The sequence below is a fragment of the Labrus mixtus genome, chromosome 11 (assembly GCF_963584025.1).
Source record: "Labrus mixtus chromosome 11, fLabMix1.1, whole genome shotgun sequence".
In the NCBI taxonomy this organism is placed as follows: Eukaryota; Metazoa; Chordata; class Actinopteri; order Labriformes; family Labridae; genus Labrus; species Labrus mixtus.
In genome coordinates, this window is record NC_083622.1 from 8,188,336 (window position 1) to 8,215,971 (window position 27,636).

Sequence of the window (27,636 nt, forward strand, 5' to 3'; positions counted from 1 at the left end):
GCACTTTAGTTAGTTCAACATCTTGGTTTGGCACTGTGTTTTTTGCGATCTTTGTTTATAAAACTTTCATCTCACTGATCTGTTTTGTTCCTTTTAATAAACATCTGCATCAAAGTCGACGTACCTCAACAATTTAAAGCTGTTATTACTGATCTTACAATCTGATTCACCCAAACTGTTTTACACTTAGAGAAACCAAAGTGTCCGAGGTTGTTTCATAAACTAATTTTTTTATTTATTTATGTAATAACTGACACCATGTCCTAACAGCACGCGAGCGTTGGACACCCCATCGCATCGTGCATGATCACATGCTGGCTGTCTGCATCCTTTAAATATTTACTTCTCCGCTCTGTGAATTTCAGTTTCCCCCAATAAACATTTTAACATGTGGTAGTTTTCTTTTGAAGGGGGACAAACAGATGTGTGGTGCTTTTGTATTGACGAGCTGTCGATTAAAATCACAACATTCAGAGCCTCATCAATTAACGGCTCATGGTGAGCTGAATAAAGTTTTTCTCCGGTGCTGTTGACACAAGTCAAAGAACGACATTTCAATCATACTGTGGATATCATAATTGCAGCACCATCTGCACTTTGAACGACAAGCTAACAAGCTAATGAGCTCTGCTGAGTGACAAAAGCCAGTGTCAGCACCTTTCAGAGCCCCCACCTACCTTGTTACTTGTTTGTTCATGCGAGTGACATGAATGAAAACAGAAACGGGACGTCAGGGTTAAAATGGTGCGCCCGGCACTTAGGCAACCCCAATAGGAAACAAAAGAATCAAGCTGATTTAGTCGCTCTTACGTTGCATGCTGTTCGGACAGGCTGTTAGAAATGTTAAGGACATTTCAATTTGTTGCCAGACTAAACCTCAATATCAACTCCATATGGTTGTTTTGCTGTGGAGCGTAAATTGACGCTCTTGCTCAGTGGGTTGATAAAAGCAAAACCAGCTCTGGTGCCTGTTACTTTGTTCTTCAGTGGATATAAAGGACACTTACTGACAGTCCAAGCCACAGATCTGATGAGCTAAAATATGAATCATTTTCAAAGAGAGGTAATTTCTATTCATTTGAATTAAACGACACAGGCTAGCTAGATAACCGTAGCTTCATATTTACTCCTCAGACACAGGATTGGTACTCCATATTTTCATGGCCTAAAGCAGGAACTGAAAAACAACCGTTTAAATGAAATTCACTGCTACAAATAGTTCAGATCGGCAGATACAGAACTCCTAAAATCATCAATAAACACACATCTTTCATGTGCTACAGGACCCCAAATCTGCAGCTTTTATGACATGAAACTTTGGCAAAAAAGTAAAAATAAAAAGCCTTTTAAAGGCTGTACATCAGTATTTTACAAAACAAGTGTTTGGCTATCTACAAAATGTAATGACACAGCACATCAGGGGGAAATCAACAACTTTCTTTTACTATGTTCTGCCACTAGAAACAGAAAAAAACAAAAAAACAAAGTTTATCGTCAAAAGATTTAAAGGAACAGTGTTTGGGATTTAGCGGCCTCAAGTGACGCACGGACAACAGCTTCTTTGACTCTCTCTTTTTTAAAGCACGTTAGGAACATATGGTTGCTAAGAAAGTTTAAGGTCTGCACGGGGTGCTGGTTTGACTGCAGTCTTTACACATCAGTCCCAGGGTTTGATGATAGTTTTTATACATGACTTTTTGGTCAAACATTTCCCGCCCTATGGCGCATAACCCTCTGAAATTTACTCGCCTAACGGAAAATCTACCTGTATTCGGCGCTTAGCAGGTGTTCATTTTGGACCCTGGAGAAAGGCACCTCAATCGGTGCAGTGGACCTTCTATCTTTCTCTCTCTGAAGCTGATGTGATTCTGCTCTGTTGGTTTTACTGTGTCTTATCTCTACGCAGGAGTCCAGGGGGACGTTTTTTTATGTTGAACAGAGCTGTAAGGTTCTCATGCGCCCTCTCTCTAGTCCGATCTCTCTCTCTCTCTCACTCTCTCGTGCACCCAGCAATTTTATGAATAAATTAAAAATTACCGGTATATAAAAACAAGTCTGCCAGAAATATACTTGGGCGGCCCGCCCAGGTATCGTCTATGTGTAGGAAACACTGATATTTATATATTAAGTAAACATTGATTAATACTAACATTAGCTGTTATGACTAACCTGTTAACGAGTCATTCAAAGTATTACACGATTAAAATATGAAGTTTTGTCCCTTCTGATTTTCTGATTAATTCAGAAGTGGTGAAATGATTAGAATTCGTCGGATCTCCTTGTTTATCTGAGTAACAAGGAGACAACACACACACAAACATACACTTCAACTCTAATTGATCTTTGACCTTGATCATGACGTCAGCAGAAAATGGCCGCTGTGTATATAGTGTGTAACGCACACTCCAAAGAAGGGGACCAGCCATCTCTGCAGAAATATAAAGCTTGTTCTAAGGTCACGAAAACACGAGACTCTTATTTTCAGGTGATTATTCATAAATATTTTATGTACTTTTGGGCTTTTTATTTCGAGACAGGACGGTGGATAGAGTCAGAAAACAGGGAAAATGAGAGTGTGGGGAATGTGGTAAAGGAGCCGCAGGTCGGATGAGTCGGGCCGCCTGGTGGGAGGACTGAAGCCTCTGTACATGGGGCGCACGCACTAACCACTACACCACCAGCGCCCTCTACTGCTAAACCTCTTATTGATCTGTTAAATCTTACACACTGAGCCTTAAAGAAGAAAAGCTTTCTGCTGTGTGAGAACTTCTTCAGTTTAGACACCGAGGCCGAGCGATACGATTTGAAAAGATCGAACACAAGAACTCTCCGTGTTATACCAAAGACGTTAAAAACACTGTTTGCTTCTTGTAACACCGTTAAGTTTGCATAAAAATACTCACACAAATAAATAAAAAAAATAGTATTGTAAATACTGGAAAAGTCTTTCAGAGATCAACACTGTGCATAACACCAGAAAAAGAAGAAGAAAAATAAGAAGTTGGATTTGTTGAGTTTGCAAAGGGCGTAGCTTCACAGTATGTGGACATCACTGATTGGTCCCGTCGGACAAGCTCCACTTCTTCGGCGCAAGTGGAAGAAGATTAATTCTACTCAGTAAATTAAAACTGATAAGAATCTCTCTGAAGAGAAATCCTTTAAGGGAAGAAATACAGAAATACTGCAGAGAAAAGTAGTGAAGCGAGTCGACAACATTTGGCTTTAACTACGGCGTCAAGTGGAGCGTCGTGGGAATCTCGCTGGATGATGCAGCCGTAGAGATGAATGGAAAAAAGTGGAGACTTTATTTCAAGTCACAAATCACAGAGAACCATGAGGGCTAAGCAAGTGGGAGTCTCATGGAAAATGTGTCGTGTCAAACAGATTGTACGTCCACTATTCAGGGTATCAGAGCACTGGAAAAAGCTGAACAGCGTTGCAGAGTAAAAAAAGCAGCAATGGCAGTAACCGGCGCAAAGATTTGAAAACAGAATCGGTGGAAAGATCAAAGAGTTCGGGGCAGAATCCATCCCGTCGTGTTATCTCAGATCTTTGGTCACTTTTGGGACTTTGAGGACTTTGTAAATGTCATTTGAAAACACTGTGGTGAAGTGTGGTCGTGAGTTCCTCGACATGTGGGTGCAGAGGGGTATTTTACCAACATTTTCGAGGTCCTCAACGTCCCAGATCTCTGGCATGCTGCATCCTGGTCTGTGCACAGAGAGAGGACGAGGAAAAACAAGGTTAATCCAAAAAATTAAATGATTCAGTAAACGAAGCAGTTCACCAAGACAAACCACCAACCTAACACCCTCTTAAAAACGGGAACAAAAAAGTGGACCTGGGTCACAGAGTATGGCGGTTATCTGAAGTACCTGGTTCTCCTGGTGCACCAGGAATCCTCCAGGACAAAGAAGTCCACTCCCAGCTTCATCAGATTCCTCTTTACCGTTTCTCCAGACATGCGGCTGTACATGGAGTACACCAGCTTTGTTCTCTCCCTGCAAACAGCAATACAATGAAGGAATGGGACATTATGCCGGGTACAGACGGTACGATTTTTGGGGCCGTCCCAGCAGAAAAACAATCAATATGAAGGTCAAATATGTGGTTTTGTGAGAGAGGATCAAAGATGGCCGATCTCACGGTCTTGTGACCAAAGAAAGTGCGACAAATATCTGACAGTGTCAGAAATTTAGGAGGATCATCTCACAAGGTGAATGCTTCTACGATCTACGTCAGATATATAAACTAATTGGGCCGCCATCTATATGCCTAGGCAGCCCGACGCTGACGTTAATGCAACTTGTCCTGAATGCAAAGGGAAAGATTTTGTGTCCCTTATGTAAGCACAAGAGTCACAAAGCACTGACCTGAGACCAGCGTCTTCATAGTGGGGGTGGTTGACGATGGGCCGACCTGTCGAAAGCTTCACGCTAGCCATGGTGGGCATGGCGCCAGCAAACACAGAATCTGCATCAATCACACACAAAACAGACACAGGGACAAAAGTGAAATAAATGGGGATGTTGTTAACGTTGTTGAATGGAATTGTCTCCAGTTCTTCTCCTTCCTGTATCTGCTGGCTGTTCTAATGTCCACGTTATAGACTGAGGGGGACTCAAAGTTTACTTCACTCACCAGGCTGGGAGTTTTCCTGGATCCAGTCCAGCAGCTCCTCCTGTGGCAGGTTGCTGAACTCTCCGATGATGGCCCACTGAGCCTGCAGGTTGGCTACACCTTGTATGGCCATGATGGCTAAGATTACAAACACGGCAGCCTGGTGTTTGAACTTCTCCCCGATCCAGCCAAACAGCTGACAGAGCGAGCAGAGAGGGAGGGAATATTAGTGCTGGTGTTTATTTTTTATCACTGCCTTTGTTTGAGCCAAGAGACTGACCTGTTTGGAGCAGATGAGTGAGGCCATGATGCACATGTGGGGCGTGAGGAAGAGCTTCAGTCGCATGATGAGGATGGCTAAGACCGTGAAGGCCACCAGCTGCAGACTGTGGTACACCATCTGCAGAATAACAACAAACACTTTTACCACATTTACCAAACATGACAAACACCTACTTGAAAAAAGGAGCGCAACACAGCATGTAGTAAGTCATCATTAAATACTGACCATCTCGTCTTCGTGGCCGCTGGAAGCTGAACTCGTAATTGAAGTTGAAACTCGATTAATTGCAGAGCACTAACAAGGACTGCTACAAGGGATAGCAGACGGTTGCTATGCGTTACTGTCCAATCAGAATCACGTATTTAAGCCATGTTATAATGAAATCACAAATTTAACTATCAGTGAAGCTCTGATCTTTCAGAAGCGTCTCCCCTTTAACTGAAACTGATGTGAACGGGGAAGAACAGCTACATTTCACAGACAGACAGTATAGCCAGATCTGCCTGATGCTTTGATCTTCCCCTATGAGGACGGAGGACACCCTTGGGTCTCTGCAGTTTTACTCACTGAGCCGTGAAGACGCATTTAATCAATTATGTGTGAAACTCAGGAAACTATCAGCTGGAGGATGGACATGTCCACATTTTCCCGCCTGGGGTATTGTGTGAGTGAAGTGACATGAAGCAGTCGGGAGAAAAGGCTGACAAAGACAAGCTTTGAGTGATTTCACTGTAGAAAAAGAAAAAAGACTCTGATACCTAGTGTTTAAAGTGGGAACTGCAGTCCAAATTCAAAACATTGTAGAGAGCTGTCTCCCCCCCCCTAACCTCTCTCCATTTTTCAAAAGCATCTCCAATATTGATCATAGTTTGAGCATGTTTCTGCTCGTGGAGCTTATTAGAAACATGCAGAGGCTTTTTAGGTCGGGTACAATCACTTCTATCTGAACCAGTTCTCTTGCCCGCTTCCATCGCTGCAACACCTGTTGGTTTGACCTGATAACTGCTCTCAAATCTGACAAACCGAGGGGCGTCCAAAACAGCCGTGTGGGGGTGCCTTAAAACCGCCTACCTTCTCTGGTCCAAACAAATCCAGAGCATTCAGGACCAGAATCTAAAGTTAGAAGGAGGACATACTGGCTGCTGCATTGTTGTCAGAGAAGCCAGCACTTCAACATAGCATGTTTCCTTAATGTCTGATCATATAGTAAGGTCACTTTATCATTTCACTCACTACACATCTCAGTGATTGGTCCTTTAAAACAAGATGATGGTCCCGCATACACATCAATAGTTTCAGGATACTAAACATCATTTTCTCTCACCTCTCCTTTTCCAACAATTTCAGACCTGCAACACAATAAACAGATACATTTGAAATCAGCAGCAACAATGATGTTCAAATGTTTAAAAAAAACAAAAAACAGCAAGGAATCCTCACAACGCTCACCCTGCAGCTTCATCAGCATCATCCATCCTGACAGATGCCTTTCCTCCGTCCCTCAGGAAGCGGACTACATCCTGGAGAGTCTGAGAAGGACAGGTCAGAATAAAATCTCTTGTCTCCAATGAGTAGAACAGAGAAGCTCATCCTCACAACAGCTCGCTCAGCTCGTACTGCGTATCATGCTTTAACAAATCAACTCGTGTATTCTTAGCTCAGCGTGGGCAGGCCGTAATGAGATTAGACTACATGAAAAGCAGCTCCACTAATCGTTATTTCTGTTTGATGTTTCGCTCTTTTAATATTTCATGTTTCAGGAATAAGGGTTAAATCTCCCTGTCTTTAATATCTCGAGGCTCAGATTGACACATGTGAACGTGGACTGTGCTTCTCTGCTCTGAAACAGGAGAACTGAATAGAAAAAAAGGTGTACAAATGTCTGCTTGGTGAAGTCATCAGAGGAGACAGATTCAATCATTTTGTCTTCCTGCTTGCCAGCGTCTCGAGGCTCTAAACTGGTTTGAACTTCTTGTCTGCCTGTTTGTTTCACACTGTATTCGAGACACTTTCTGACAAATCTGATGCAGTTAGTGTTGCTGTAGACCTCACAGAGATCTCATTATTTCCCAAAGATATGAAAAGAATAGGAGGAGTATGAATACTTTTTTTTGTTATTTTTAGTGTAATTCTTTTTAGCCTTTTCTCTACACAAACCTCAGAGATGGAGCGCTCGAGAAGCTCTTTATTGGCCTCAACCATCAACATCTTCTTCAGATTGGTCTTAGAAAAAAACAAGGTCTGACTCATGGCCTTTCTTTTCTTAAATGATGGAATTTTTCGCACCTGTGCTCCTAAATTCATGAATGCAATATCCTCAGAAATTGGACATTCAAAACTAACATTAACCCCAGCAACGTTTTCAAGTTCCTCCTGGAGGATTCTGAGGCATTCCCAGGCCAGTCAGGATATATAATCCCTCCAGCGAACTCTGGGTCTACCCTGAGGTCTCCTCCCAGTTGGGCATGCCCTAAAAACCTCCAAAGGGTCCAGGAGGCTTTCTAATCAGATGCTCAAACTACCTCAACTGGCTCCTTTTGATGCGACGGCTCTACTCTGAGCTCCCCCCCGAATGCCTGAGCTCCTCATCCTCTCTCCAAGGCTGAGCCCAGACCCCATCCAGAGGAAACTAATTTCAGGCGCTTGTATCCGCGATCTTGCCGAGGTCAATTCTGCTGCAATGAAAAAAGTGACTAAAATGTCAAAAAATCTACAAGAAAACTTACCGCCCAAGCAATCAGAGCGACCACCAGCACGTTGATGGGCAGCAGTAATGTCTTGAGGTAGCGTAGAGGAGTCTGAGGGAGAAAGAGACGCAGACTGAGGTGAACTGAGACACCAGTCTGACACCTGTGCTCATATACTCGTGTAGCCCGGATTCTGTGGTTACCTGTGGAACAAATCTGAGAACCTGAGGCTCATCCTCAAAAAAAAAGTCCTCACCTCTAACTCGATGAAGTCAAACTCTGCGGCACATGTGTACATCAGAGTGTGGAAGTCTCTGTAGCTCGTGAACTTTGACTTGATCAGTGCACTGATGTGAGCCTGAATCAGAATCAGAAATACTTTATTAATCCCAGGGGGAAATTTGTTAAAGAAGACGTAAGACACAGATGTGTTACAGACATGCACTTTCTTTTCACCCATTCCCTCTGAGGACAGTTTGTGTATAGAGTTATGAACATAAACCACAGAATCTGTACACTTCTCCAACTTTTACATTTCTCTACCAAAACTCGAAAGTGAACCTTCAAACACAAAATGACTAAATAACAATCATAAGTCACAACAGCCTGGACAGAGGATAGAAAAACCACTCCTGTGTTCTATAAGGTCTGTTTGCATCATTAGTAAATTGTGCTTGGCTCATTTCAAGAAAGAGATGTTACAGCTGTTTTTGTGCCAATCCGGGGGAAAAAAAAGGGTCCAGGATTAAAACCCGGGATCCTGTCCTTAATGTGAATCAATGATCTGTTGAACCCTTGTTAGTCATTTAAAGCCAAAGTTAGTTCAACAAACGGGTCCTGGTTGAGATGATGAATTACCCTTTGTTTTAGAAAATAGACCCAGTATGACGGTAGCTAACATTTTGTCTGTAAACATACTTCAAACTGAATGTGGGCAGGTTTTTCAGATGAAGGATAGAGTAGCTTACATCATCGGAGGCACAGAGGACGGTGGACAGCAGGAATTTGAGCAGAACTGTGGAGCCGAACCAAGCCAAGCCCTGCATGACCTGAAGAGGAAGAAGAGACTCACACTGGAAGTTCGACAAGTATGCAGACAAAAAAAAAAAAGAACCTGGGCTCGGAGCCACGACAGGCTGTTTGGGATGGGAGGAGAAGCAAGCTAGGGAGGCCGCATTGTAGACAGGGATCTTTTATTTAACCTCTTTAACCTCAGCAACATCTAGGGTGTTAGGATGCACTCACACTAGGCAATCTGTAGAGATGGGGGAAAAAATCGATACAGCACAGTATCGCGATATTTTGTGTGGCAATATTATATCGATTCATGGCCGCCAAGTATCGATATTTTATTTCATTATAATTGTAAAAAATCTTGTTGTTGCAAGACAAGAGACAATTACAGTGAGCACAGGCCAGAAAAGGGGTATATTCATGTTTTGTGTGTGGGTGTGTGTGTTTAATAGACTCTCTGGTGTGGGGTATGAAGAGTTTTAGAAAAAAAATCATGTTCAAGTTGGATTAGACTGAAATACCAACAGTTCAGATAGTGAAGTTCATGCAGCCTTTTACAGGGTTTTACTTTGATCTCAGTGTTGGTCAGTCTGTGGGCTTGACTCCCCGTGTGTAGAAATAAAAAGACTGAGGTGAGATGAATAGACTGAGCATTTTTTCTTATTTGACCACATAGTTCAGTTTAGTTCTGTGGACAAAATATGCAGTTAAAAAAGTGAAATCGCAATATATTGTATCGCGATTCTCAGCATATCGCGAAATGTTTAAAATCGCAATAATATCGTATCATGGGGCCTCTGGTGATTCCCACCCCTAGCAATCTGCACCGCGCCCAATCACCCCCAAAGTCCGATTTGACTGACTAGTGTGAGTGCTCCGTTCTGTGCTCAATCACATTACACTTCCTTGGCCCAAGCACCTTCAGAAGAGATGTGCTTTGGCACGGGACAGTTCATGCACGAGCACAAGCATGGGTACACAACGTGGACAGCCTTCATTATGGAGAAATCCTGGAGTATTCTGTCTGTATTTGACTAACATGACTCAAAATAAGTCAGAAAAGTAGCTGTTCTCTGTTTTGTTCTCTAGTTGGTGTTCTTGCTAGGGATGTAACAATTCACGATACGATTCTCACACGATTTATTTTACAACATGAGACTGTAGACAAAGTATGAGATGACTGAAAAAGATTCCTTTCATTTTTTTCATGAAAACAACAACGCACCTCATAATCTCTTTGGCTCTTGCACTCGTTTGGGCGAGCAGGGCTGCAAACCCTCGATTCCTTTTTTCAGAGTACCGATGTGAACCCTGACTCCTTTGAATCGATTTTTAACTGCCTCACGATTCATCCCTAGTTCTTGCCGTAATAAAGTGGTCACAAAAAGTAAAAGCATCAATCTAAAAATAGATGAATAACTTCTACATACCCAGAGGATGATGCCAGGTCTGAAGACTTGAGCAAACTGATCCCTCAATGCAATGATTGCCTGAAAAAAAAAAAAAAAATCACCATTACAGAAAACTATCCTGTTAACTCTTAAAATACTGAGACACTAAAACACATTATCTTAACTATAATGGAAAGAAATTAACTGAACAAACTGAAAATATTTTCACCTTCTTCATGCATCGATCTGATTGAAATTATCTTTGACTATTCAGAGGATGCAAGGATCAGACTTTGAGCTCCCACTCACCCAGATGGAGACGAGCGAGGAGGCGTAGAAGGACGTGAGCAGCATCGAGTTGCCGAACATCAGGACGAAGCAGACGCCGAGTGTGATCTGTAAGGATGAAGACGGGGAGAGAAGCTGCTGTGAGAAACAATGCCAAACATTTGAGCCTGGCAGTGAACTCGGAGACAGCGCCAGTTTCTGTAGCACGCCTTCAAAAAACAATTCATTTTCACTGTTGCCTGCAAACAACAACATCTCTTTCTCTGCAGCACGAGGGTGGTCTGGGTCTGGGTCCGGGTCTTGGACTGCTTTAAGTTCCAGTAATAAGATTTTCTGAAACACTCCAGAGATTTAAACTAATGCAATAAACTGAATACACAGCCACGAGCAAAATCTAATCCTATTCATGAATTCTTGATGCTTAATCCCACTGTGAAGAGAGAATGAAGCGTTCTGTATTATGGAGACAGAGAGGCAGCATTTCCAAACCAGAGGCTTTATAACCTTGAAGGTGTTTCAGCGCTGCCGCTGCGTTCTTTATGAAAGATAAAAGAGTCTCTCTGATTAAAGCAGCTGTAGCCAGTTAGCAGAGCCATTTAGGCGGCAGTCCTCCCATCTGACTGTATGCATTAAATAAACGCACCATGTTATGATCTCTGCACGTTAAACACCACCTCTGTAGTTTCTACATTAAAGGCTGACAAAGGATTCATTCTTTTATCGCGATTAATCACATTTTAAATCGTATGTTTAAAATTCCATTAATTTTGTATTTCATCGTTTTTGTTATGCTTTTATTCTGACGTGTACTCTCTTAGGCCCTGTGTACACCGAGCGCCTTTTTTTGAGCGCCAGCGTCCTTTTCCAGGAGAAAGCAGCCGCTTGGACAAAAAGCGCAGCGCCCAGCGTCTTCTTTATGAGCGTTCCACCTCTTTTGTTGCGGCCGCTCTGAGCGCTCAAGTTGACAATCTTTCAATCTTTTTCAGAAAGGCGCTGTCGCCGTGGTTGTTTAGATTCTCACAACGTCTTTGCCGGCTTCCTCCACCCTCTGCCCGTCAACAAATGCACGTCGTCTAAGAAGGGGAGGCGTGACAGCGCTGTGTGTCTCAGGACAGTGCTGTTGCACCCAGACACCTCCGGGTGGCGCCAAAGCGCAACAAACCAAATTCCTACATGTTGTCACTTTAACACTTCCATAGGTATATCGATATAAATCACTGACGGATAGTTTGATAATTAAAATATTTATGGGATGAAATCTTAAGCACTTGTTGGCCTGATTAAAGGAGACACAGCCCAAGCTCGTTAAGAGTTCTGGAGGTCGTAGAGGACACACAGATTACGTTGTGTGTCTGAATTTGTTGATTTGAACAGACACACACACGATAAAGCTCTCTAAATTATGCAGAGCCATATGAACTCGGCTGACACAAATCTCCACCATCTCACCTCAGAGGGTCTTCTGCTTATCTGCAGAGCACACAGTCCCTGGCTAACAGCCGGGCACACTGAGGGGATTAGAAAGATGTGAAGCAGAGGGACGATTGGCCAGAACACACAGACACACACATTCTCATTTCTCCACTGATACACCTATTGACTGGTATAGTAACATATCTCTACGCCTTCTTATTAAAAAGGTCTCTCTGAACAGCAGAAGCATCGCTAATGCTAAAACGAGAAACCCATCCCCTGAAAGTGTCCGCTGCTGTTGTCCTCCCCGCGCTTAATGAAAGTCTCCCGGCCGAGGAGCTGAGCGAGATAAGGAGAAGCGAGGCGGAGCACATTACAGCTCAGAGGAGAGCCGCTGGAAAACACTTTCTCTTATGCGGAGCACGTCACAGGGACATCACACACACGGGGAAAGCTGATGTGAAAACACCTTAAAACATCCGCACTCTGCATTACATTTCGTCTCTTTGAGCTCCTCATTCTGACCTGAACAGAAACGTAATGAATTCACATGTTTCCATCCTGCACTGATGATGTGTCTCTGCTGCTTTAGATGATGTATTTGCCGGTTTACAGTGAGACACAACGATTGACTAACATAGACGTTTGTAAAAGTTGTGAACTTTACCATATGAGTGACCAGGATGGACTGCATCTTGGTAGGGCCGAGGTAACCCAGTATGTAAGAAGCAAACAGAGACGCCACCTGAAAGAGAAAAAAAAAAAACAATACTCAACCTTAACCACATGCTCCAGAACGCCAAATAAAAACAAACACGTGTCATGCACTCCGTTTTCATGTCTGTGTCTGTACAAAAGTCTAAATATTGGAATAAGCCAGTAGCCTAGTGGTTAGTTTGCCCGCCCCATGTACGAAGGCTATAGTCCTCCATGTGGGCGGCCTGGGTTCGAATCCGACCTGTGGCTCCCTTCCCGCATCTCTCGCTCTTTCCACGATTTCCTTTTTTTTCCCCTAGGCCTTTTTGCCTCAATCAGATAGGACAGCTGAAGAGAGACAGGGGATGTTGGAGGGAGAGAGTGGGGGTCGACATGCAGCAAAGGGCCGAGGTTGGACCCGAAACCCACCGCCGCTGCGACGAGGACCACAGGCTCAGCACATGGGGTGCTCGAGCTCGGTTGCCCCTTTCTCCCAAATTTCCGAATCTGCAAACTGTGCTATCTCTAAATAAAAAGCTACTAAAATTCAACTTTAAAAAAATAATTGAAAATAGATTCAACAATAAGGTCGTTGATGTGTCTTCGTCCTTTTTCTCAGCCAAAAATCTACACAAATATGAAGAACTGATCAGCAACAGCTTCTCTAAACTGATCATTAGTTCTTAAATCTTTAGGAGTGCTTGCTTTAAGTCACATGGCTGTGTACTGGTATAGCGCTATAAAACGGTTTAAGTCATCTTAACACTACAGAGATGAAGACAGGAAACAGGATATTATAATAAATTACTTATTGTGTGGTTCTAAAACCTGAAGACCACGACTGCTTTCAATAAATGTATCCAGAACGAGCAGCGAGTAGTGTGGGCGGTTAAACCGTATTTTGGCCTCTGGATGTGTTTCGCACGCAGTGAAGGAGGTGAGCGGGTTCAATTACCAGCTTAGAAACATAAAATAAAGAAATAAGCGTTGTTAAATAACAAAAAAATCTCTGCACTGAAAGCAGCAGCTCCCTGAGGGGGCGGACAGCAGCGAGGGCCAAATTGTTGCTGAGCACAAACACCGACAGAGGCGAGATGATTCCTCTGATGTCGAGGTTCAAACGAGGCTCCTCTGTCTCACAGCTTTGTACTTTAACTCTCCACTTCTTTATTATTCTTATCTTATTTATTTAACATAAGACATGTTTAACGGGATGATACCATCAGCATGAATAAATAAAACATGTGAAAGAGAGAAGTCTTAGCTCTCTGCTGAAAAAACAATGAGTGTTGAAGCTATTATAGAAAACAATTTTCATTAGGTATGTGAAGATTAATCGTGAGGCAGTTAAAAATCGATTCAAAGGTGTCAAGGTTCACATCAATTCTCTGAAAAACGAATCGCAGTTATTTTATTTTCTATATAGCGCCAGATCACAACAGAAGTCATAAGGATACCTTTCCTATAGAACAAGTCTATACCTTGTCCTTTCATTAAACAAACTAAATAGCCTCATGTTATTTATCTTATTCACATGACAGCATATCATTTCTGTCTCTACATGGTCGTGCATTTACAATTCTTGGTTGTGTCTGACGGACGCACACGCAATAATAAAAAGTCCGTCAGAACCATCAGAAAATAAAGTAGTTGGCTTAGTTGACTTCAGACTTTTCTGGGCATGTCTCTCTCTCTGCCGTTACTCAGGGGGTGCGCTGTTAGCATGCTGCATTCAGGGGTACTCAGACAATGAGAAATGCATTCAGGTGCGCTCAGAAACAGGAGTTGCAGAACAAAAAATAAGATGGACAGATCGTGAAGTTCAAATAATTGTTCAGTTGTTATATTAACTGCTGTCATTAAAAGAAACACATGAGCACCATTATTATTTTAAGTGTCTGTGCCTCTCCCCCCCCCCTTTGGTGTTTTCATGAAAAAATTAAGATAATCTTTTTCAGTTATCTCAAAATTGTTCTCATTTTGTAAAATAAATTGTGAAAGAATCGTATTGTGAACCCAGTATCGTGACTTGAGTGACTCGTTACATCCCTACTTTTCATGCACACCAGTCTTCCATGGCCCGTTAAGGGAGGCTTGTCCCTGCACTGGGTTAACTCATTTGTCTGCATCTCTAAAGGAATCCTAACTAAGATGCATCTGCTCCAACTGTCTGTCAAAGACGTTTGGGAAAAAAATTATGTAAAGAAAGTAATATTGTAGTTTAACTAGAGTCTCCTGCCTCTTTGTTTTGGTGCAATCCTGAACAACTTCCACACAAAAGTTAAGTCTCTATGTTCTCCTTAATCTCTCTGCCCACATGCTCTCTCTCCCTCCGTTTTGCTCGCTCTCTGTTTACCTGAGTGAGCAGCACAAACTGGGCAAACTGCCAAGGCAGCATAAAGCACAGATTGGAGACGCCCAGGGCGACCATGGCTGTCCTGCTCGGGTTCCGTGTCCTGCAGAGAGACGAGAACGAAAAAAAAAAAAAGAAACAGAGAAGTGAGAGCGGGTGGGTGTAAAGGAGACACGAGAAGATGCTTTAAGACGGATGAGAACACACACACACACATACACGAACACACTCAATTTCACACTGGGTGTAAGAGAAAGTTGTGGTTATATACCGAGCCCGCCTCAGGGATCACGACTCGGAGTTCATTCTGCTTTTACAGCTGATAGTTTACTGGCTGCTCTCACACAACACAAGGCAGAGTCCAGCTTAATGTGCACTGACAACATCCACTGATTCTGTGTGCAAGGTCCGAAATGAACTCGGGCCAGCTGCCAAATGAGGACGGATATTCAGTTTGTGAATCTCAGAGGTTAATCCTCGACACGGTGAGTCAATGTTTGGACAGGACGTAATCGATTACTGCGTACAGACACGGCTTGAAGTACTTTCTAAGGAATAAAAAAGGAGTTTATATTTTTCTGACTACTCGTCTTCGTTGATGAAAAAGTTGCCATGTGCAGTAAATAGGGTTGCAAAATTCCAGGAATTTTCGAAGTTGGAAACTTTCCATGGGAATTAACAGGAATTTTTGGGAATAAACCAGGAATTTAAAAAATTTAAGGTTCGCCTTTAACAAGGAACTTAAATATAGTTGGGGAAAATATATTTTAGCACAATCTTTACTAAAACAAGCAGATTTCATAGGGGTAGGGGGGATGAGGAATCTTTAACTCAACATTCATGTTTTTGTTCTTCAAAGAAAGAATTGATTGTTCAATAAAATAACTAAAACTTGATAAAGTTCTACTTGAAATGTCATGTTTTTTTTAATTGTATTATTTTGCATGGATGTCTGCTTATGACAAAACAACATGTTTATATTTATCCTTGGATATGATACAGTTCAATTAAATGATCCTGAATTCCCATAAATTCCCATTAATTCCCGTTAATTCCCATAAATTCCCAGGATTCCCGTGGAAAGTTTTGTATTATGAATATTTCCTAAATTTCCCAGCTTAACTTCCCATGGAAAGTTTCCGGAGATTTACCACCCCTTTGCAACCCTAGCAGTAAAACTGAAAAACGGATGATGCAACCCCTCGTGGTGTTTCGTTTTATGCACACACACAACCACAGGAACGCGACTGTTTACTGTGTGTGACATCATCTACCCTGCTGATACCGGTCTGCTGCTAGCTTGGGTTAGCGTTAGAATACGGTAACTGAATAGCTAGCATGTATTTCACAGAGATTTACCGCAGGATGTAGGTGAGGAGGAGCATCTGCAGCACCAAGAAGGGGTAGGCAAAGCTCTCCCTCAGGGGCGGAGTCCACATCACACGAGTGCTCTGATAACACAAAAACAAACAAACAGGATGTTTTTAAAGAACAGATACAAGTAATACAAAGTTATGTGCCTTACAAGTAACTACAGGTAACAAATCTTTGTATAGCTTGAGAGAAACATTTTGATTTAACAGATAATGCGCAGGAATTTCATCAGAAAAATGACATGCATGCTCAAAACTGCAGCTGAAGTGGACTTTTTGTTGTTTGCATTTAAATTATTGTGTCTCAGTGTAACTTTAAATTTTCCATCATATCAACAGTTAAACTTTGATATTTTCAAATCAGGATGTTCAGTGTTTGGATGAAGTACGTTGTGAAAAATGCTCAGTTAGCATCTTTGGCACAAAAAAAAAATCCTTTACAGTTTATTACATTACATTCTGAAGTTCACAAGCTCAATCATAGCGGTGAATTTTAGTATCACACTTTACACTTTATCAACAACTTGGTATAAAAGATGGAGTCAGTAGCTTTTTCCTAAAATGGATTGGATTTTACTCTTCTGATTTTACTCTTCTGCTTTGTTCTGGTTGACTCGGGACGTTTCTGGGCGGGGAGCTGATGAGTTTCGTCCAGCCAATGACAGCGCAGCAGGTGAGTTTAGGAGTGGATACTATTCACTGATTGGACGAGATTCAAACCGGTGAATATGATGGACGTGGACGTAGCAGCAAAGAAGAGAAAATATAATCAGAGTGAGGAAAAACACCAAGCGGATAAAGCTCGTTCTAAAACGAGGGTGAACCTTGTGTTGGCTTTTACCCGTGGACGTGGAGTTGGTCTGCGTCCTGTTGGACAGGCAGGTGACAAACACCGGCGGTTAGCTTGTGCTAGCGTGCGTTAGCTTGAAATGTAGATAAAAGCAGTAAACGAACACACTACGTCCTGCAGTGAGCTTCTGGGGGCGATGAGCCCAGGAGGAGGGGCCATGTTTGAACATCTCTACAGACTCCACTTTTAAGACATTGAGGTCTAATGCAACTTGATCTGAACGTCCCTGAGTCTTCTGATCCCTTCCTGCATCACATTAGTGTTTGCTTGAAAAAGGGGAAACGTTCAAATGCTTGTTAATTCCAGATTGCTATTTCAAGACAATTCTTCACGCTTCACCCTCACACATATATTTGTCACCTCTGAACAATTTGTGACATTACCGACCCCCTGCTTCCTCGTTATGTAACTGCTCGGGTTTTGGCTTCTGACTTATATATATATATATATATATATATAATTTTTTTTTTTAATGCTCTGTTGTTGTGAGGATCTTTGACTTTTCATCCCTGCAGGTGACTCCTTCTGCATACTGAATTTCAAAATGCTGTGAGACTTTAAATGCACATTTATTCTGTTCCTGATCACAAAACTTTCCATAATTCTTTCTGTAAAAAATCTTAGTTAGGCCTAGGTATTAAATGTTTCCCTTCTGGTTTAAATATAATTGAAGCTGCAGGGCATCGAGGGCTGAATTCTAGTGTTGTAGTCAAGACCACACTAACCGAGACCCAGATATACCTGAGACCAGAGTGCTCAGAGACCAGGACGATAAATATATCTGAAAAATCATCATCTTGTATTCAGGGGGCGTGTCTCTCACTTAGACCATAACACCTGGAAGGTTGCAGCCGTAACCGGGGGATGAAAATCAAACTACAAATGAATTTAAGTTATTTGTTCTTATAGAAAAAGATGATTTCCTTCTGATCGCTGTAATGACATGGAAAAACATCAGAGGTTGTCTTGACCGGTCTTGATTCAAAATCCAGAATCCACCTAGTCTGAGACCGAGACGAGGCCGAGTCAAACATGCTTTCTATTCAAAAACGAGACCTTCAAAAAGTTGTCTGGAGACCAAGAACGACTTTGTCTCCTGTACTTCTGTAAATCCTGAGGTCAGATTTAGTAAAAGTCTTGTCTGGTTTTTGCTGGTTTCCCCTCAGGCTAGTCTGCATCAGGAGTACGGCTCGCGTTTTTGAAAGTTCCACTGATATCTCGCAGCAAGCAGCCGTAAATTTATTATTATTTAGATTATTAAAACGAAGCCATGAGATGATCAGTTGTGATTGTAGCAAGGTGCATTTGCAAGAGGGGTGTACGGACAGTGGACCTTATCTCTCTCTCTCTGTCTCTCTCTCTCTCTGAAGCTGATGTGATTCTGCTCTCTTGGTCTTGCTTTGTCTTAAATCTCCGCAGGAGTCGAGAGGGATTTTTTTTTTTTTTAAAAAGGGAGATTTGTTATGTTGCACAAAGCTGAGAGGTTCTCGTCTGCACCTACTCTCTCTCTCAAATATACTTGGGCGGCCCACCCAGGTATCGTCTGTGTGGGGAAATACTGGTTCAACTGTGTTGAGGGTGTAAATCCAAAAAAGTCCTCTCTCCCCCTCTTTGGGAGGGAGAGATTATTTCAATGCCCCAAATAATAAATAAAGTCTTTGTTCTTTTGGACTCGTGATCTTTTCCCTCAGTTTATATTCACTATTCATGAGAGCAACCCATCGGCAAGTATGAGCCTAAATCTGATGACCAGTGATGTAAACATTTAAAATATGATGATGATGGGCATCATAACGGTATAACATTAACCATGTATGTGAGTGTCTGTTCAATCTCTCTCCGTCAAACTGCTCAAATGAGTGATCAGAGGAGTCATAAACTGACTTTAAACACCTGATGAGTAATTATTAACCGTGTTACCTGAGAGGGATCTTTATTTTTAGATAATATTTATTTGTAATAGTTTCTAACAGTGTTCATAGCTGTAATGGAGTGGTTACAGACGTTTATTTTAGAGAAAATGGGACATAAACTCTGAGTTATCCGCTGGTTTAGAAAAGAATAACACATGTAAAGTCACCTGGATGATATTAATACCTTTTGTATTCATACGTGAGTGTAAATAATGATGAGTGGGGCGAGACGAGGTGTTATATCGAGCTAGCAAACTTTTTATTTTGACATTTATTTTTCAGTAAGAGGATTTGGTGTAGTGTTCCTTCGTTTAGAGACATTTTCACCAACATATTTATGTGACGTGACAGTTGAAACGTTGTTAATACGTTAGTGAATGAATGTGTGAAGAATCTGTTAACAGACTTCTCTTCTGTCACGGAGCGATCGCTGCCTTAAAGCCAGCAGGAACATGACAGCGGTCCCACAATTTACCACTTTAGTCCTCTCTAGTTTCAGTCCAAATACACAGAGCTCTTCTTTTACCCTCCTTTGTCCTTTGTAAATGAAAACCCGATACTAAATTGTGTTTTTAAAATAGTTTGAAGTAGAAAAAGCTACGCAATCGCGTTTAATCGCACGGCTACCAGTGTTTTCTAATCTACCGCCGATACATTCACATGGCTTGGTTTCACCCAAACGGGGGTGTGGTCACTCTGGCGAGCCGGAAGTGACGTTCGACTGCTCTTATGTATATATATTTTTGGTCACACTTAAATTCAAAGGAGAATTCTGTCTTTGGGTGGGAGACATCAGCCGGACTTTTAGGTTTTTGTTCCAACCACCCAAGAGAAGAGGCAAAGCCAGCAAAGCTCCTGAAACGACAATCCTCCGCTGTACTCGAGGGAAAGAAGAGAGAATGAATTGAATTCTCAATACTTGTGAGTGTGTGTGTGTGTGTGTGTGTGTGTGTGTGTGTGTGTGTGTGTGAGTGTGTGTGTGGTTGAAATGCTGCTGTATTGATCTGTGAGAATAGAGTTTTCCTTTTTGTTGTGAATGAAACTGGAGAGAAGAGGAGGCCGGTGGAGGGACTTAGCTTTGAATGCCAGCCAAAACCAACTCTAAGCTCCTTTGAGGGGCTGAAATGAGTCCCTATTAACCACCCCCTGCTTCTCTGAGAGCCTTTTCTCTGTTACACCCAGAGAGACTCACACAGAATTATAGTACCGAGCAGCACTCGCTGACACTGATAGTAAAGGAAGAGCACTCACCTCGCCGTGATTAAAGAAGAAGCACGCCGCTGTCACAATGCCTCCCAGTCGACTGCCACTGAGAAAGACAAATGGAAAAAGTCGGGGATGCAAGATAAGAGAGGTGTGGAGCGAGAGACCGAGTCAGACACAGCATGCTTCAAGCTGTTTTTCTGTCCCAGCTGATTTATGAAACTGAGCATTAATGCAGGACAGAGTTAAGGGGCAGACGTGGAGGTACCTGAGATAGGCGCCGTAAATGAAGAACAGGCTCATCATCGCTCCGTTCAACAGGAACACAAAGGTCACATAGAAGTACGCCGGATCCCCCATCCCTAATGTGCAAAAAAAATAAAACACATCCAGACCGTCACAGAGAGGACACCAAGGGTTACTGAAGATCACAAGGGATAGGGAGACTGATGAATTATTTAGTTTTATGCACGCCTTTTACAAATGAGCAGCTTGTTTCCGAGTCAACACTCTCATTCCTAGTAAAACTTTGATATACACAATGTGCATGACATGTTTGTTTAAAGGGAAACAGGGTTAGGGTTACCCCCCCCAATTACCCCATATCCCCGGACAGGAAGTCAGACAAGGAAACGCACAGAGTGTCCGGTCAATTTCAAAATAAAATACACTATACAGACAATCGTATGTTTCATCACTTTATCAATATCACGTCAAAACAGGCGCCGTATCAAAAACAAATAAAACTTAGAAAGACAAAGCAACATGTTGTTTGCATGTTGTTCTCTTTATTCCCGCGGGATCTTGTAGTTCTCATGTGATGCAGTTTGTCGAGTGTCCACCAGAGGCAGGTAACTAGGCTTTGATGACTCATTTGATTTGTTTTGATTTGATGAAGGATAAGAGTTATTCACAATAAGGCGTGTAGCTGACCTGATTGACAGGTAAAACGCTTTCACATCTGCAAATATCTAGATCATTTCAGGAGGACTGCTCCTGAGATTCTCCAGACCTGGCTGTTCACACATGCACCTCACATAGGGAGACTATCTCTGTCAGACAGGAAGGGGGGGGGGGGGGGGCTCTCCTGAGGTAAGACGGACGTAAAAAAAAGACGCGGACGTAGCAACAGAATCCTCGATACAACGCTATAATGAGAATATTTGCCTTTACGTCAATGCTACGTGTAGTTCAATGGAACCACACTATCAACAGAAGACCGGAGAACAAAATACTGGGGAACAGAAAACATAATGCAGCAGGAGATCGTAGCGGTGGCGTGCAGACACTCTATGCACCGTGCAGCAGTCACAGGGAATAAACGTCATGTTGGCTAATGTCGCTAACGTTGATACAGAAACTTGTGGGTTTTTTTTAGTTTGCATTCAAGTGTGGAGATTTAGGTTTAGTGAGAAAACACACTTGTTCTCACATTTCTAAAATAGCAGGTACTCTGTCGGGGTGACAAAGCTGCTGTGACTCTAACAAGGTACTTTAGGAGTGCTGACATTACAGAGAGCCGTTTCCTCACGTCGTGATGACAGTAAATCACAAGGCAAACAGCGAAAGCAGCTTGTTCCTGCTGCCGCTCAGTGTGAAAAACATCTAATATAGACTCCTCGCTCTATGGTGTTTGTATTCTGCGCCTCACAAGAATAATGCTGACAGTTAGTAGAAAGGTTCCCGCTTTCTGTAAGCTCTTACGCAAGGCGGCTTGCATCAGGTTTATGTAAACAGTGAAAAACAGGCCGTGTTCATCGACCCCGAGGTTCCTCGCCTCACTAATGACGGTGACGGGAACGCACAGATTGCAGCTCCACAAAGAAGAGCCGACAACAGATTAGGCTTGTTTGTCAGCAGATTTACTCTTTGGAGGAAACGTTTCCACAAACAAACAGAAAGCTATTTGTCAGGAAGAGGTTGAAAGGGTTTTTTCTTTCCCCCGGGTCGATGGATTAATCATGTTCCCTGCACTGTGTTCAACGTGTCGTTGGACAGCTTTGTTTTCCCGCTGTTAAGATCATTAACTTCAGTCATTGGTTTGAGACGCTTGAAATGATGTTGTGTGTCTGGGTTGTTGAGCTCAATATTTCCTCACCTTTGTTATGATGATGATTGTGCTGAAACAATAAGTCAATGGACTGTTCAATCAGCAGTAAGCAGCAATCCTTCTAATTTTCAATGTAGGCATTTTAGAAGCACAAAAAGATTCAGTGATCGATTTAAAGGGGACAATTTATGAAAACTTCTACAGTATTTTTGAACATATATTTGGGTAACCTGAGTGTCTACAGACCCACAAAATGTGAAATAAACCCATCCAGTCCTCTGTTTGTGGTCTGCCAAGTCTTACAACATAGAGAAAAATGCTCCGTTTCAAATGTGCTCTCCTTGTGATGTCACAGTGGGATTCTGGTAAAAAAAAATCCCATCCCATCCCCTCCCCTTGTATCTCCACCCATGGACTCCACCCCCAGCCTAGAGCAAAACTTTTCAGCAGGTCTGCCATTTTTATTCTCGCTACAGAGGAGTGATGTCTACGGGGAAAACTCAGGGGGGGCTCATTGCATTTAAAGAGACACACACACCAAAACGGAGCGTTCTGAGAGAGCTGGTTTATGCAGGCTCACAAACCTCCTCTGGTGCTTGATTCATGTTATATTTTGACCAAAGCACAGCACAGATGTTTCATTTAGACCACAGGGGACTGTTTGAAAAGGTGGAGAAGGGGGATAGTATGTCCTCTTTAATGCTTCTTACTGTGACGTGAGGACTGGCAAAGTAATTTCCTGAAGAACTACTTGAAGTGTTTAATAATAAACTTGTTACTTTCCAGACTATGACTCTGACTTCCTTTGGGGACCCAACTGGCTCACGACAATCTCCGGCCGTTTTCACATCTGCACTCCTGAGAATATCTACTGACCTGGCTGACCTACGACATGAAGTTTAATGGATTCACAACAAGAACTAGAGAGTGGTGTGGAACATACTGGAGAACAGAAAACATAATGTGCGGAGATGGGTGGAGAGGGTACAATCTACGGGGAGAAGTGACAGAGAGCCCTGAAGGCAACCGCCCCCGTCACTCGGCTGAGCTCTGAATTCTTTACGGATGCCAGAGGCTCAGAGATCAAAGAGGGTGTGGAAGGACAACAAAACAGAGAATAAGGCGACTAAAGTCTGGTATTTTAAGGCGTTTAAGAGAAGAAGTGATAGGGTCCCTAATAAACTCTGATTACAGTTCCTTTGGGTAATTCTGATTTCAGATTACAAGAATGTAAAAGGCACAGGTACAGTACATAATGGACGGTACATTCTAATGAAATACTTTATATATTTACGAGTCATTATCTTTGCATAAATCCCATTTTCTCCAATATTCTTCTCCCTTCTCCTTTTGAAGTCGCAGGACAAAAGTCATTTTTTCCATAAAACTGATGGAATTTACAATGTTCCTCAAGAGTCTCATGGTAGGAGGGTTCCTCTGAAGCCAACATTTAGTAATCGCTTTTTTACTTGCCACCATAAGAATCTTTAAAAGGTATATGTCCTTTTTACCAAGACCCTCAGGAATTTTTCCAAGGTAGAGGGATGTGAAAGAGAAATCCAATGTAATGTTCAGAGTCTCTGCGATTAATAGTTTCACATCTTTCCAGAAGGGCTCGAGACGTGGACAAGACCAAAAAACATGTACACAATTAATGTAACATTCCCTTTCAGATAGATATTAGTGTGTGAGTGTGTGTGTGTATAGATCACTCTTCAGCTTCATGGTGACAGTCAGTACCTTCACAGCTGTCCACAGGAGTGAGTCCCTCTCCTCTGTTGATGGACCAACACATCTTTGTGGGGATCCCAAAGTATCCCATCACACCCGTGTACGTGCGGTACCAGCTGGCCAGGACCACCTGAGGAGCAGAGACGGATCACAATCACTGTGAAGCCTCTTTAAACAACATGTTTGTAAAGCCTTTCTGTCCTGCTGTCTCTGAGGAGAGCAGGCACACAGGATTCCCACTAAAACCCATTATTATTCAAAGAGATTGTGTTCCTGTGCAAAGGGATGTTGAGTGTTTATTTCAAGTAAATAAGTAAGTAAGTAAGGTTACGATGTTGGACGACACATACAACCCGACAGCTCTTTCAAGGACCCCCCCCCCCCTTCTGTGTCAGTGTGTTAAAAGCCCAGTAGGTCAGCAGAAGTCTACTCGAGTAGACGGAGCTCCCCCAACCTTCAGCGAGGTGATTTGGCACTACTACCCCCCGACGTCACTGACACCCAGTCAATAACATCGGACTGTGTCGTCCCCACAACCACCACCGTCCTCATTCATGCACGGCCTGCTCCGACCTCCACCTCAGCGGCAAGGAAGTGTGGACAACAAGAACGCGAGGAACACAAAGGTGAAATCCTTACTGCATATTATCCGATCTCCCCAATCCCATTTTTCTTAACAATGAGTAAGGTCTTTACCTGCTTTTTTGTACAGCATCTTGAATTGGCGCAATACAAATAATGACTGATTGACACACCCAACGCCTCACTTAAATTTTCCTGCAGATGCAAACAGAGCCGGCCAATCAGAGGAAAGTGGGCACGTGGGGAGGGCGGGGCCTTAAAGAGACAGCAGCTGAAATGAAGCGTTTCAGGCAGAGGCTGAAATGAGGGATTTTACTGACGCCACTGTCAGATAATAAAGGATTTTTTTAAAACTACACATCTCACAATGCTACTCAACAGGTGTCCCCGAGCAACATCGTTAATGGTGAAAGTGAGGATAATAGATCTCCTTTAATAAAAACATGTAAAGGGAACAGTTACAAAGGTAAACGTGTGATGTCATAAGGTGAATATTACTTTGGACTCGTCAGCTGAGCTGTCTGAGAGTTTGTTAAAGTGAAATGAGACATTCAAGGATGCAGCAGTGTCCTTCTTTTACATCACTGAGACTACAGGGAGACACTGAGGACGACTGTCTACGGGGAGCCTGAAGGGACAAAATAGTACCTGATTAATGCGATTGACATTCTGGACCTTTAATGCCAAAAGCCCTAACTTTATCTCTCAGTGCGTCTCTACTAAAAGACAAAAGAAAAGCATCATCTTTACCTCTGGATACAGATTGAATCTCTTCAGTGTGTTGATGACAAGAGGGTACTCTGTCAGCCGGTCATTCATGACCATGTGGAGGCCACCCAGGAAGGAGGGAGCCTCGATAATGGTCTTATAGTAGGAGTAGTACAGACCCTGGAAACCAAAGAAAGATACATACTTGTGTTAACTCAAAGAGAAAACCCCAACATGAGAAAGAAGGCAAAAAAAACAAGAAGAGACACTTAAAGAGAGGAGGAGACATCACCAAATAAAAGTCAATAACACACATCTCAGACAGGAGAAAAACACAAACGGCTCAGCAGATGGTAGCAGCTCACAGCCCACTCTGCAGCAGACAGCAGGGCGAGGGAGGAACAATATTCTGTTTGCTTATTAAATCATCAGCTTCAGCGTCAACTCTGCAAAAGGGCACAAAGGACACGCTGCATGTTGAAAAGCAGCAACTTCTCCAACGGCTCTAGTGCTGGTGAAGCATAAACATATGCCTCATTAGACGAGACATATTTTGCTGATTTATTTTTTGGTTGCTTTGACAAAAAGCAGACAACATAAAAATGCATCAATATTTTACATATTGTTAAAAAAGGATTGGCAGTGTTATAGCAAGTCCAAGAAAGGGATAATCAATGCAGTCCTGAGGAAATGCATAGACACATCCCTGTTCATTAAGGATTTTTAATACTGCATCAGAGTGCCTCAGACTTTCAGTTTAGACTGATGAACTTTGTTTGTAATCAGGACAGTCATTATTTATTACCACCTGATTCCTCTACATGTTTTGACCCAGTGCAGCACTCGCTTCTACCATTTTTTTTCTTAGGAACAGTTTTCTCGTGTAGTGCTTTCACACTTGAAGAAAACTCCTAAAAAACTCCATGCACAGTTTCTGCTCAGGCCTCCTCGTATTTATTCTGCAGAAAGTCCGAGTGAGCTGATGTGAGAACGGAGCACGATATAATCAGGAGAATTCACCTCGAGCGAGCGGGACGAGGTGGTGATGTTTATTCCCTGAGATCTACACTACACATAGCATTAATATAAAAGCAATATTTGTAATAATAGATTCATACAGTGGAATCTGTTGCTTCATCCAACACTTCCGCGTTAATCTTTTTACTTCACGTCCACCCCCTCCTCCTCTGAATGACAGGATTGGTCTCCCACTGTGTGAACAACCAGATTTCATTTTACTTAATGTTTTTTTTTTTTCGAAATGTAACTTCTTTTTGTATCTATTTATTTTTGCAATAATCTGTGTAATATACAATTTCAAATCAGTGTTAGCTTTTGCTTTTTTTTGGGAGGCATCTAGTGGCCCCCTGCCTGGAGGTGAGGTCCCGACCCCCACTTAGGAAATCACTGGTGTGGGCACAGGTTGTCAGTGATTCAGTACAGACTGACATCAGCTTTCACAACAGTGTAATAAGTGCACACCATAACAATAACAATAATAATAAAAATAATAATATTATAAACTATTTACCATTTCTGTCCGAAAAGCCATTTCCTTCTCCAGACTGGACAAGTGTGAAAAGTGTCTGTCATTCTCAAACAGCTGTGAGAGATGATGCCTGAAAATAAAAACATGAGCTGCATCCACTTGTAAACACATCAGTGATGAATGAGGAAGAAACATGCTGATGGATGGGGGACCTACCAGTGGAGATACCCAGCAAGAGAAGCTGTGAACAGAGGAGAAATCACTTTAAAAAATAACAAATAAAGAACACACAACGGGGGTTTAAACAGGTTAAACTTTGCTATGATACCTGTTAACACGTGTGCAGCCGACGTGCCACAGAAACAGTGAAGACGCAAAGCGGCTTTTAATTTAATGCGATTTTGATGAACGTTAACCACAGGTAGCTAACGCCGTTGAGCTAGCTTTTGAAATGTGAGCTAATGCTAGCCAGCTGATCCGTGTCGGAGATAACTTAATTTAGCGGCTCCGCTGAAAGCTTCCCGTTAACTCGCAGCGTTAGCAGCTGTTAGCTCGCGGTGAAGCTAAGCAGGCTAACGGAGAGCTAACTCACCGAGCAGGAGAGTGGTGCCCAGCTTGGCGGCTGCTGAGGGGGTCAGCCCGAGCCTGTGTCTGATGCCGTGGAGCCCGTTTGGATGGGAGCTGCCGGACGCTTTGCCCTCCCTGCCTGCTCGCCTCGGGTTACTTTTACCAGGAGGAGAAACCAGCGGGCTCTTGTCGCGGTCAGCCTGGGTCGCCGCCGGACTCTTCCCGGTCTGCTTTCTGTTTTTAGCCACCATGGCGTCCAGAAAGAGCAGCGAAGGTGCCGCTGAAAAACAGATCCCGGGGTGTGTGTGAGCCGAGCAGCCACACACACACACACACACACACACACACACACACACAGCCGCTCGTATCTGGTGCTCGGATCTGCCCCCCTTTACTACCTGAGTGATGCTTTGACTGGCTCCTCG

The 27,636-nt window shown here is 42.8% G+C and overlaps 1 protein-coding gene across 1 annotated transcript; it reads right to left on the reverse strand.

Moving 5' to 3' along the window:
* Positions 1 to 1,268: 1,268 nt before the first annotated feature.
* Positions 1,269 to 27,636, reverse strand: dpy19l1l (dpy-19-like 1, like (H. sapiens)). Its single transcript, XM_061049858.1, has 22 exons — positions 27,237 to 27,636; positions 26,861 to 26,885; positions 26,687 to 26,774; positions 25,198 to 25,335; positions 23,875 to 23,995; positions 20,353 to 20,446; positions 20,133 to 20,190; positions 16,105 to 16,196; positions 14,749 to 14,848; positions 12,364 to 12,441; positions 10,305 to 10,391; positions 10,035 to 10,094; positions 8,559 to 8,639; positions 7,847 to 7,948; positions 7,630 to 7,701; positions 6,353 to 6,432; positions 6,228 to 6,252; positions 4,901 to 5,020; positions 4,642 to 4,816; positions 4,374 to 4,473; positions 3,876 to 4,001; positions 1,269 to 3,711 (listed from the first exon to the last, which is right to left on the reverse strand). The coding sequence occupies exons 1-22, from the start codon at positions 27,460 to 27,462 to the stop codon at positions 3,540 to 3,542; spliced, it is 2,220 nt and encodes a 739-aa protein (XP_060905841.1). The 5' UTR covers positions 27,463 to 27,636; the 3' UTR covers positions 1,269 to 3,539.